The sequence below is a fragment of the Condylura cristata genome, unplaced genomic scaffold (genome assembly GCF_000260355.1).
Source record: "Condylura cristata isolate star-nosed mole 26May11 unplaced genomic scaffold, ConCri1.0 scaffold00007, whole genome shotgun sequence".
Taxonomy (NCBI): Eukaryota; Metazoa; Chordata; class Mammalia; order Eulipotyphla; family Talpidae; genus Condylura; species Condylura cristata.
The window spans coordinates 35,201,961-35,215,414 of NW_004567108.1; the positions used below are offsets into that span (position 1 = coordinate 35,201,961).

Sequence of the window (13,454 nt, forward strand, 5' to 3'; positions counted from 1 at the left end):
AGCTTCTTACCTTGACATGAGGATATGTCTGACTATACCCACCATCAAAGTTCTAATACCATTTATACCATCAAACTGACCCCTCTAGCCATTGTCCCATTTCCCCTCCTTCTTAATAACTGCCATATTTTTCAGTCTAGTTATTTTTGTTGTGTTTTATTAATTCACTTCATTTGCTTATTTGCATATTAATTTTATTCTTTTTAAAAAGATTTATTTTTCTATGCATACAGAACTGGGGTCCAGGCCAGAGGTGCAGTGGTGGTGATTCACCAAAAGTGATTCACCAAAGACAGAGTGGGGAGCAGAACTGAAATGCATTGCTGAGGGGAGCAGCAGGCGAAATAGGAGAGGTCTACTGCACCATGTGGGTCACCTCCAGATCAGAGATCAAACTCACACTGAAGCAGCTGCAGCCAGCTTGCAGTGTTGCACTTTAATCCACTGTTCCACCAGAGAGGACCCTGAATTTTATTCTTAAAAGTAATCTTCCCTGGTGGTGCAGCAGGTTAAAGAACAGCACTAAGATGCTAAAGCCACTTCAGCATGAGTTTGAGCCCCTCCCAGGAGAGAGGTGATCCACAAGGAGAGGCAGACCTCCCCTGACCCGCCTGCTATTCTCCTCAGCAGTGTACTTCATAGATCTGCCTGTTCTGTTCCCCACTCTGTCTCTGGTGAAGGCTCTCACCGCCCCTGAGCCACTGGCCTCTACCCCAGTTCTGTATACATAGATAAATAAATCTTTTTTTTTTTTTTAATCCTCCCCCACTTGTTTTCTGTACTATATACAGCCTTCTATTGGTGATCAGATTTATCTTTCCCCTTGATGTTCCACTCTCCTATTTTTAATTTTACATCTCTTTTAAGATTTCATAGGCTTATTAATATTTAAAAAGCAAAATCTGGAAGACTGACAAAAATAAAATATCAAATGGTAAGGTAAAATAGGATAGATTGGTTTAGTAGCTGTACTTTATTTTTTATTACATCAATGACAAAGCTCATCAGTAAATGATCGCTAGTTTACTGGAAAAGTCTAATTTCTTATCAGCGCTATGTATTTTAAACATTAATAAAAGATTACACATCCATAAAATTTATGAGTAGGGATGTTGATTGTTATATTATTTATTTATGTGATAATAGCCTAAATGTTCCATAGGATATTTAAATAAACTTATATTTCTCTAAAGTGCTTTATTGTCAACGACAACTTTATTTTCAAAGAATAATTAATGTTAGAATAATAATACATAATGTCAGTTTTACTTATATGTGTGTGTGTATTTTTTCATACATCTATATTAAAGAAAAAGACTAGGAAAAGTTTGAAAATATTAATACAGATCTATAATCTCTTACATGAAACCCATATATAGATATTTCTGAATTCCTTTTTTTAATACGAATATGTCATTACACAATATCATCTCTATTATAAAACACATTGATATTTCTGCAGTAAAGCATAACTATTGACATTAAGTAGGATACACGAAGTGTATAGTTTTATGTCAGTTGAAGTCACGTTTTGCTGCTGTGTCAAATTTAATTTAAAAAAACTTCCATCTTTAACGCTTACAGTGTTTGTGTGAATTTAGACTGGTTCAGCCCGTAAGAAAAGTAATGTGAGATTTTTCAAAAGACTAAAATAGAACTGCCATATGACACCTAGGTATCTACTCCCAAAATACAAAAACACCAATGCAAAGGAAATCTGCACTCATATTTATTGTGGCACTACTTACAATAGCTAAGATATGGAAACAACCTAAATGCCTAAAAACATGAGTGGATTAAAAAGATGTGATATGTATACACAATGAAATTCAGTAATCAAAAAAGATAAACTCATGCCATTTGCAAGAACATAAGCTAACTGAAATAAGCCAGAAAGATAACAGATGGTGTTACTTACATGTATCAGTAGAACATAGAAAACAAAGCAAAGGGTCAAAGACAAACTTTAATCAACCCGTAGATCTGGGGCTTTCAGAGTAGGAGGTGAGGGAAAATCCATTGGACTGTGGTAAAGGAGCATGGGTGATTGGGTGGTGGGAGTTCTATGGTGACTAACTAAGGGGGGACATCCTCTACTGTCAAAACAGTAGCAAGGATATAAAACAATGGTATTTGGGAGAAAATTACTAATGGCTTTATGTTATGTTAAATCCAGATTTAAAACCTAAAAGCAAAAACTTCCCCCTTTTTTAAAAAAGATTTATTTATGCATACAGAACTGGAGTACAAGTTAGAGGTGCAGGAATAGTGAGAGGATTCTCCTGAGATAGAGTGGGAAGCAGAACAGGTTGACTGACTACGAAGTACATTGCTGAGGGGAGCAGTGGGCGGGTCAGGAAAGGTCTGCCGCGCCATGTGGTCACCTCCAGGATCGAACTCATGCTGAAGTGGCTTTAGCTTCTTAGTGCTTTAATCCACTGTGCCACCAGGGAAGACCCTTTTCCCCCTTTCTGTGTGTAAGAATTATGAATCAGAAGTAGTTTGGACAGTAAGATTACGAATGACTTAAAATTCTTCTTTTTAACTTTTCGTATTTATAGGAGCATATACATGTGTTACAGAAAAGATAATTTAGTAACATTAAAAACTGTGTTTATACAAACTTAAACTGAGTTGAGTTTTCATATGCAATCTTAGCCTTCCACAGAAAAGGGAGGGGAAAAAATGACCAGAAGATACTCACTTACTGATTTAACAAATAATTATCAAGTAACTGCTATTTTTAAAAAACATAGAAAATAGAAATCATAACCTTATGTCTCTATATATTTGTCTATTCTGGATATATCTGGTAATTTAAGAATTTCATGTTTTGATACTTGTACCTGCTTTAGGCAGGATTGAAGTGCATGAGGCATGAGGATTATATTTGTAACTATACCTAAGATATGTTCTCTTTTTCCTCCTCAACCCCAACTAGTGTATATACTTTGGTATTTTATTGTGATTTGTACTTAGTTTTCTGTAGTCAACTTGCTAAAGAAAAAATTAATTTTCTGAAACTTTTGGTTTATTTATAGATTGGTCAAAGAAAAAGTGATGTATGAAAAAGAAGCAAAACAACAAGAAGAAAAGATTGAAAAAATGAAAGCTGAAGATGGTGAAAATTATGCCATTAAAAAGCAGGTAAAAGTGTATGCCCAGGCCCTCCCTTGTGGCGCAGCGGGTTAAAGCACAGCACTGAGAAGCTAAAGCCACTTTCGCATGAGTTCAATTCCCGCCAGCCCCGGAGGTGACCACATGGTGTGGCAGACCTTTCCTGGCCAGCCCGCTGCTCCCCTCAGCAGTGTACTTCGTTGATCTGCCTGTTCTGTTCCCCACTCTGTCTCTGGTGAAGCCTCTCGCCGCCCCTGCACCTCTGGCCTGTACCCCAGTTCTGTATGCATAAAAAAATAAATCTTTTAAAAAAAAAAAAAGTGTATGTCCAGTAGTTAATAGCTAGCATTTACAGAATATCATAGTTAAAATATGAATAATCCAAGCTAAGGAAACTGAAATACAGGTTAAATAACTTACCCAAGGTCACTAATTTGCCAAGCAACACAACTGAATTTGAACACAGCAGCCTGGCTCTAAAATCTACTTACTGCTTTTCATTTTAGTGTCAGTGACTCCCAAATTTGTAACTTTGGATTTGAGACCACTCCAGATATATATTCAACTGTGTGTGTTCCAACCATTCACCTACTTGATATATCCTTTTAAGTATCTAAGGTAAAAATCTTGGTCTTACCTCAATCCAGGCTACCCCCACACCCCCTTTCAAAAAATGGCACCTCCATCCTTCCAGATACCCAGTCCAAACATTTAATGGGTCCCTTCTTGATTCTTCTTTCTCCTAATCATCATGTCTAATCTCTCCAGATTCTGTTTATTTTTCCTTCTACTGCTGTGTGTACTGTCACTATCCTAAACCCAGTTCATAGTCACCTGTACAGAGCATCATAGGTGGCGTCCCTCTTTGTCTCTTGACATGCTCCATTCCTTCCAACCTTAATAGCCAGGTTGATATCCTTAAAATGTAAATATGATCACTTGCTCTTTTAGTTAAAATACAGTATCCAGTGCATTTTGAATGAAATTCAGGTAACACTAGGAGTAAATAAAATATGAATAAGCTTATACAGATTATCTTTCAAATCAGATTTATGAACTCATAGGTAGTAAGTTGTTTTGTAAATGGTAATAATATATAACCCAGACTTAATTCAGCAAAGTTAGTCACTTAAAATGGATTTTTCCATTAGGTAGTTGCTTTTGGCATGCAAAAGGACTATAGTGGCATCTGAAATATCCTCTTCCTGACTTACTCAGAAAGGGAACTTTTTTATTTTCTTGATATTCTTGAAGACCATGCCTTGCTATAAGTGGGGGATAGCATAGCATATTTGTGTATCAGATATTCATAAATTGGGGGAAGATTTGCAAAGAGATGTGTAGATATAGTATGTGACCCAATATACTGGCCATTATGAATGAAGTGTTTTTCATAAGGATTTACATATAGAATATGACTTTCTGTTTCTTAAAATTAGTAATATATTTTATTCACATATTTTATATGTGTGTATTTATATTTTATGTTTATATATATAAAATACTTTTAACATATTTCCACAAATACTTATCATTTTATACCTCTCTCACTTTAATATGGTCTATTGTTTTTTCCCATATCTGTTTAGAAACATGGCATAGTATATATCCTTTTTCATCCAAGTCCTCTTGAACCCTGTCAAGCTTACTTTCCTAGCTGTGTAGCTGCTGACCTAATTTAGTTATTTCTCTGAACTGTTCTTTTCATCACTTTTTTTTTTTTTAAGATTTATTTATTCATGCATACATGAGCTGTGGTGCAGCCCAGAGATGCAGGGGGTGAGAAGATTCACCAGAGACAGAGTGGGGAACAGGCTGATTGAGTGAAATACACTGCTGAGGGGAGCAGTAGGTGAGATAGAAGAGGTCTGGGCACCATGTGGGTCACCTCCCTGGCTGGGGATCAAACTTATGACATGCTGTAGTGGCTGCAGATTGCTTTATAGTGATTTGTCTTAACCCCTTGTACTACCAGGGAAGCCCTTCATTACCAATCTTTATTTTAAAATAGCCTTATAACTAGAATAGCAGTTTAAGTTACATGAAGTGGAGAATGACCAAACTGAGTTCCTATAAATAGCACTTTATCACAGAATCTGTTTTTTATTAATTGATGCACAAAATATACTTCTCTTCGATGATGTTTTCTATGACAAGCATAGCAAATGTTTGATTAAGTACATTAATATATATTCATAAATATATAACTTTGTACCTCTCTCACATTCATAAGCTCTCTGCTTATGAATCCCCTTTCTTCTCTGCTTTCCCTGTCTTCCAGACAGGGTTGAATTCAGATTTAACCCTCAACTGGCCAAAAATATTCTAATTTTATTTTATTTTAATCTATCCTAAAGCAGGATTGGCTGTAACAACAGACATATCATTTAATTCCCCTAAGTCATGACTCAATTGTTTTTTTCCAAAAGTAATATTAAAAAACAAACTGGTACAATTTTTGAATGGCACTTTCTCACAAAATTTTGCAGTTATTACATTTATGATACTGTTATTATATATATGATACTGTTGTAAGATTGAGCTTTTTGAAAAGCATATTTTTGTGATTTACTTGAAAAATGAGTTAACACAATTTAATACTTCTTTTTCTAAAAAATGAAGGGAAAATTTTGTTCAGTAAACATGACAAATAATAGATTTCAATCTGTAAAGAGGAATTTGACTTATAAGGCTGACTTTGTAAAATATTTTTAAAATGTTTAAACAGTAACAAAAATAGTATTTACAATACCATCCAGGGGTACAAGATAATATTATTGTCTCTTGGTATATGTTCTCAGGTTTATAAATAGTTTTCTAATAATTATTCTAATAAGGAAATTACAAAAACTATTCAGGAAGGTCTTATCTACCCTTAAAAATTCCTTCCCTAATTTTTTTTTTAAAAGATTTACTTATTTATGCACCTGAGAACTGAGGTATAGGCCAGAGGTATGGGAGAGTGAGAAGATTCATCAGAGATAGAGTGGGGAGCAAAACAGGCAGTTGGACTGAAATACACCACTGAAGGGAGCAGTAGATAAGACAGGAGAGGTCTGCTACACCATGTGGTTCACTACCCTGGCTGGGGATCGAACTCGTGCTACAGTGGCTTCAGATAGCTTCATAGTGCAGTGTTTTAACCTTGCTCACCAACCTTCCCTAATTTTAATGTCTTGTATGATTATGTTACAATACCCAAACCTAAAAATGATTTTGATGCATCACAGAATTCTGTGCAATTCTGTTACGTGTATAGCATTGTGTAACTACTATTGACAATGAGTTTGGAAAGCTATTCCATCATAAGACAGTCTTATGCTACTTCTTTATAACTCTGTTCTTTCACTCCCCGAGTTCTAAATAATTTACTGTTCTTCAAGAATGTTGTACTAGATGGAACAGAGTCAAATGGTATATAGCATTTTTAATCTTATAAAACTTCACCCAAAACGTGGTATAGTGGGTAGGTTTTGGTAAATCTCTCCCCTAAGTACAACTAGGAGAAACTAAATTTTGCCGTGGGAAATTTCATCAGTTTATTGCTAATGAGGAACTGAAGCATGGCTATTTTGCACTGAATTTGTTTTCACTGTGTAGACACAACAAGCAGAAACAAAGAGAGTTGCAGCAGACAGTGGCCATTCTAGTTACTCAAACAGTCTCAGGACTGGTCCTGACAGTCCTGCATATAAATGAAGCAGGGTGAATCTCTTCAGTGTGCCTTTCAGTGACAGGAGAGTACAGATTTACATGCACGTGAGCACTGGGATCATTTGTTCCAATGCAAGGAATTACGACCAGCAGTATGAGTGGTACGTCCCCTTTCCCATTCCTCCCTACTGTTTAAGTCAAAGAGATGTTGGCAAGAAGCAACAAGGAGGTAAAGCCTATTGATTTGGGCTCCTTAAAGCAGCGAATAGTTTGTTTTGGAGAAAGGGGAAAAGAAGCAATGTAAATCTTTGCCTTAATATCCCTCCATCCCCAACAAAACTAAGACTGTATCTATGGACACTTAGCTTTCCATTCCTGCCTCACCTGCTGCCAAATTGAGCAGAGGATAAACAAAACTAAAGACAAAGAACCCCCAACCAGAAAATAAAAGCAAGTATAGCAACATACATGCACTAGAAAGCAAGGGACATCTGATCACATGATAGAAAAGCTGAAAGAGAACAATATAAATCCAGAGACCTATATAAAGAACACAGGATTCAATGACCTAACAAGCAAATGTTTTAAAATAATACTCATTAAAGGGCCTCCCTGGTGCTAAGGGCTTAAATCTTAGCAGTATCACCTCTTCATCCTGAGTTCGACCAGTGACCAGGGAGTTAATGTACATATGGAGAAGCAGACCTCCTGTATCACCTGCTGGTACCTTTGGCAGTGTATTTCAGTAAATCCACCTGTTCTGCTTCCTACTCTTTCTCTCTGGTTAATCCCGAACCCTGGCCCCCCACCTCTGGCCTACAACCCAGTTCTACACACACACACACACACAAAAAACACACATAAACTAAAATCTCAGTGAAATCTTAGTGTACTAAGATTTCTGTATATGACAGCAGTCATATACAGAAAGACAAGTTCAGGGTCTCATAAAAGAGACCCAGTGACAGAAGGAAATAGACTTGCACTGGCAGAAGAGATAATTTCAGAAATTGAAGGAGATTCACAAATGTCCTAAGCAGAAGAAAAATAAAATTTAGTGAAAATGCAGAAGCGAGATGAGACCCTATTCAAAGAAATAACACTTGACATGCCCAAACCTAAGAAAAAAAAAACAGGAACTCTTGGTAAACCAAAGCGATTGGAAAACCAAAGAACACACGCATTTCTAAATGTAGAATGACCATCACCAAAGCATGTCATTGCTAAATTATCAAAGTTAGAGATAAGAAAAATATTAATGAATGCTAATGAAATGAAAAATGCTAATTAAAAAAAAGAATAACACACAAAGGCATCTCTATTAGACTTTCATCATATTTCTCAGCAGATACTCTCAAAGGTAGAAGAAAATGGAATAACAGGGCCCTCCCAGGTGGTGTGATGGGTTTAAAGCGCAGCACTGTGAAGCTATCCACAGCCACTGTAGCATGAGTTTGATCCCCGGCCAGGCAAGGAAGTGACCCACATGGCATAGCAGACCTTTCCTGATCCACCCACTATACCCCTCAGCATTAGCTCTGCTCCCCATTCTGTCTCTGGTGAATCCTCTCATCCCTGCCCCACACCTCTGGCCTTTACCCCAGTTCTTATATACATAATCAGATCTTTTTAAAAAGAAGAAAATGGAATAACATATTCAAAAGCCCAAAATTGGCAACCAAGAATACTCTATCCTGCAAAATTACCATTCAACTCTGATGGAGATATTAAGGTTTCCCCACACAAGCAAAATCTAATGGAGCTTACCACCACCAGATCTGCCATACAAGAAATGTTGAAAAGAATTCAACATGAAAAGAAAAAACAAAAGATCACAGACTCTTACGCAAGATGATAAATAGTAATGCAGGATCAGAACTTTAAATAAGAATATAACTTGAGACAACAACAAAACAAAGGGGTAGGAAGAAAAGGACAGAATCTGTGTAATCAAATGTTAAGTCAGTACAGCACAAAAAGGACTACTTCGATATAGAAAGTTTGTTGCAATCCTGATGGCAACTGCAAAACAAAAACCTAGACTTTGAGACACTTAAAAGAAAATGTGAAGAACAGAGTACCACCAGGAAAAAAACATGCAAATGAATAAGCAAATAGGTTGGAAGAGAATTAACAGAAAGATAAAACAAACAAAAATAGAATGGCAGAAATCACCCTAGGGTGATCGGCTATCACCCTAAACATGGCCCGAACTCACCAACTAAATGACATAAAATGATAGATTGAAATAAAGAAAGCATTACCCATCTATCTTATGCATTTTAAAAAAATCTTAATTCTTATCTAAAAACAAAGAGTTAAAGGAAAGACTGGAACAAAGTCTTAAAAGCCAGTGGCAGAGACGAAAGCTTGGACTGCTTGTCCCATTGTGATAGACTGCCAGGCAATAAAGACAATCAGTGACAAGGCATCATGAGTTCTAAGTAGTGAATGTTCAAATTTTGTGCTCATATATCCAAAGGTATTTGACCAAATAATAGTTTTGGGAAATAAATGTTTAAATATCTGTCTCTTTCTGAGAATAGTTTAAAGAAATAAAGCTTCCTACGACCTTAGGAAACAAGACTTGAAAATTTCAAGTCCAACATCTGATAATAATGTATTTAGCTTCTTATTGATTGAGTTTTCCAGTCATTGATTTGATTTTTTTCTTTTATAATTTGATATGTTATAATTCAGCTTTGAATGATGGCTTTTAGGCCCAGAAATGTCCTCTAGAATAAATATTCCTGTGTTTAATTCTGTAGTGTGTCTTCAGGAGAGCTAGGCACAAGTTCAGATTCAGAGGGGTGCCAGGTTGGTAATTTGGCTCAAACTGCATGGGGAGAATAATCTCTCTCCTAAAATGAAGCACAAGGATAAGTAATAACTTTTTATGCATGATAAGCATCAAAAATATGAACCTGCTGGTCTTTGCTTTTCATTTTTCTTTACCTCTGTCTTTCAGTGAGAGCCTCCTGCAGTGTGCACACGGTGTGATCAATAACTCAATAACTTTTTTCATGCAGTAATTATCTCCATGTGATATTATCTGAACACTGTTTTTCTTTATTACTCAAAAGATGCAGGAGATATTTATATAACCAGCTGATCCCATTTTGGATAAAGGTGCTTTGTGACAGCAGGGGAAATAGTTTATTTTAAATAGCCTTTTTAAATGAATGCTCTATGAACAGCTTTTCCAGTTAATTTTCACGTCAAATGAGAAGGTAATTACCAACAAAGGTTTAGATCTAAGACTTGTACTTGGTATATTTTACAATATAAAGTCATTCTTTCTAACTTACAGTAAGCATGGTTTAAATTAAAATATTGAACCACTTAACAAACCATACCTTTTTTCTGATTCCTCTAAATATTTTAGATATTTATGGATATGTGAGCTAATCACATAAGTTCTTCCATCTCCGCATGTCTCACAAAGATTCTTGTTATAGGCAGAGATCCTACAAGAGTCCCGAATGATGATCCCAGATTGCCAGCGTAGGTTGGAAGCTGCATATACTGATCTTCTGCAGATATTAGTAAGTAATGCCTTGTGTTTAGAATTTTTTTCAGTTAATACATGGAAGGCCAAAGTTTTATCCAACAGTGAAAACTAGTTAGTGACATGTTTTCTTCACTTGCCCTGTGTAACAGTATATTTTAAAATAACTCAGTTAAATTATATGTTAAGTTACGCCTGCAGTTAAAGTACTAAATGTCAAGTTTATTGTGTTTATTTAAACTTAATTAAGTATATCTGATTTATAAGTATTTGTAGAACTAATACTGACCAGTAATATATTGACTTACTTAGTTTTCATTCATAAAGAACTTTTTTTGACACATTAAAATTGAAATTTTAAAAGATAGAAGTGTTTTGAGTAAATTGGGGTGCTTGTATAAAGGAATTGAAATTTTTCAGATTCAAACCTAAATCATTTTATGGGCAATTCCTGTAACATAGGCAGTCGTCTTACACTAACTTGCATTTGTGTATCATTGATATCATACTTGCTAGTATTAAGTTTTGTGATACATTGATACAATATTTTATAAAGAATTCTAAGAATATTAAAAGGCATCTTCTTTCTTAGTAGAAAGAAAAGCATAATACCATATAAAGTTGGTTATTACTGTTAATAATTTGATAAATTTTGACATTTGTTTTAAAATCTCATTTTAGTTTCCTCTTTCTTGAGCTAAATATAAATTACTACCTACATAGCCATCCTCTGATTCATATTTGTTCATATGAAAAAAATATCAGGCTTTTTCATGATGATCACATATATTCTTTGAAAGAATATATGTTTTCCCATCACTGTAATATTAGGAATAATTCTGTAGAAAGGAGGTGAGGGAGAGATGTTAACATTTAATTTTGATACTAACCCCACATTTGTAGAAACCTTTTGAAGAAGAGTAACTCTTTCACAGGCAATAATTTTACAGTAAAATGAAAGTAGGAAACTAATATTCTATTAAATACTACCAAAACAAAAGCACTATTTATATTTCCTAACAGTTTAAATGTGTTTTTTTCCTCACATAATTCTAATAGATGAGACGATAAGAAAAACTGCTCAAAAAATAATACTGGATTTTATATTTGTGTGTAAAATGTATTCAATAGGTTTACCCTCAAAGAGTTTATATTTACTGATAGAAAATAAAGACATGTTTAAGTATAATGAATGTGGCAGTTTAGACTTTTTTTTTTTAAGATTTATTTACTTATTCATACAGAATTGGGATACAGGCCAGAGATGCGGAGGGTGAGAGGATTCACCAGGGGCAGAGTGGGGAGCAGAACAGGCAGATAGGCGAAGTACACTGCTGAGGGGAACAGCGGGCTGCTCAGGAGAGAGAGAGAGAGAGAGGGGTCTGCCAAGCCATGTGGTCTCCTCCGGGGCAGGTGGGGATCGAACTCGTGTGGAAGTGGCTTACGCTTCTTAGCTTCTTAGTGCAGCGCTTTAACCTGTCGCGCCACCAGGGAGGGCCCTAGATATTTTTAACTATATGTGAATTAAGCAAATTCTGAGTCCTTTCTTAAAATTAAAAATTTTCATTTTAGATATATACATACATACTTTATTCCCTCTTCTCTGTAACTATTTGTATATCTCCATCTTTTATTGACCTGACATGAATTGTTTATCATTGCTTTACCTATTAAGTATCAAACAAGATTTTCTGTGGTAGTAACTTACATATTTCATTTGTTAGTTATTATGCTGTATTAGTAAAAGTTTCCTGTATAAAGCAGCAAGGAAAAACTTAATTTTGAAATACCCGAAAATGAAAGATTTTGTTTTGTTTCCTTTTGCTAGAGTATATGATACTCATTAACAGTTCTCTTTTCTAATTCAAAGACTGTGCTTAATTCTGGTGTGACACAACCTACCTTTTTTGTTGTGAGTTGCATAATAGGTAGATTGTTTGCCCTGATTGTTGTTTATGTAACATGCTAGTAAATCATGTTTTACTTTTCACCCATTAATAAAAAATTCCTTTTGTATGGTGATATGTTAGCAGAATGAGAATAAATATTTTTTTAAAAAATTTTCTACTGAGATTTTTAACTAATCCCAACAGCTTTGAATGCCCATGCTTCTCAGTAACTATAGGAGACTATATGGTAGGACAAGACAAAATCTGTTATTTCTTCTCTTATCTATCAAGAAGGAACAAAACTGTGATTAAAGCAGTGGATTTAGATTAAATTAGATGGCACTTGGGCTTTTTGATTTTTTAGTTGTTTGCATTATAGTTTGCAATATTTGAATAAATAAAATAGTACAGAACTTTTAGAGGTATATACGTAATTTTTATTTTCATTTCAGGAGAATGAAAAAGAGTTGGAAGAAGCTGAGGAATATAAAGAAGCACGTTCAGTACTGGACTCAGTGAAGTTAGAAGCATGAAATTTTTCTGTACAGGGTGTATATGTATTAAATCTGGGACCCATTCCATAATTCATTATTTTGACCACTGCTAGTATGTTCACATAGTATGAGAATGTGATTCTTTTTATGCAGTTCCTTATATTTGTCTTTGCTTAATGTGTCAAATAAATGAATTCGTCTAATAAAATTGTTTATTTCATACTTTACAAATTATCTTTTATTAAGTCACCAACCTTTTTTAATCTAGATACTTTGCTTCATAAATATCGATGAGCAAAATAGGATACCATTTGTTTGGGTAAAAATCCAAATTTTGAGCAGTTTATTCTGAATAGGGTACAACTTTGACAAAAATAACTTCTCTGTGGATAGTAAGTTCTCACATATTTACCCCTTTTCAGTGAAAGTCTGACATTTCTATTGCAGTAGACTAATGGGAAACATCTTTTTCTAGAAAGATGAATTTATGAAGAAAATCCACTTAGATCTTTAAATAAGATTCTTATGAATAATTTTTTTTAAAGATTTATTTATTCATATAGAACTGGGGTACAGGCCAGAGATGCGGAGGGTGAGAGGATTCATCAGACACAGAGCGGGGAGCAGAACAGGCAGATCGACCAAGTACACTGCTGAGGGGAGCAGTGGGTGGGTCAGGAGAGGTCAGCCTCACCATGTGGTCACCTCTGGGGCAGGCGGGAATCGAACTCATGCGGAAGTGGCTTTAGCTTCTCAGTGCTGTGCTTTAACCTGCGCCACCAGGGAGGGCCA

The 13,454-nt window shown here is 35.3% G+C and overlaps 1 protein-coding gene across 1 annotated transcript in view; it reads left to right on the forward strand.

The window, feature by feature from the left end:
- TBCA (tubulin folding cofactor A) overlaps positions 1 to 12,886 on the forward strand; it is a 56,300-nt gene extending 43,414 nt beyond the window's left edge. Inside the window, exons 2-4 of the mRNA XM_004678187.2 lie at positions 3,042 to 3,147; positions 10,230 to 10,316; positions 12,621 to 12,886. Of these exons, the coding sequence (XP_004678244.2) occupies positions 3,042 to 3,147; positions 10,230 to 10,316; positions 12,621 to 12,701 (274 nt within the window). The 3' untranslated portion in view covers positions 12,702 to 12,886. The remainder of the gene's footprint in view (positions 1 to 3,041; positions 3,148 to 10,229; positions 10,317 to 12,620) is intronic.
- Positions 12,887 to 13,454: the final 568 nt, after the last annotated feature.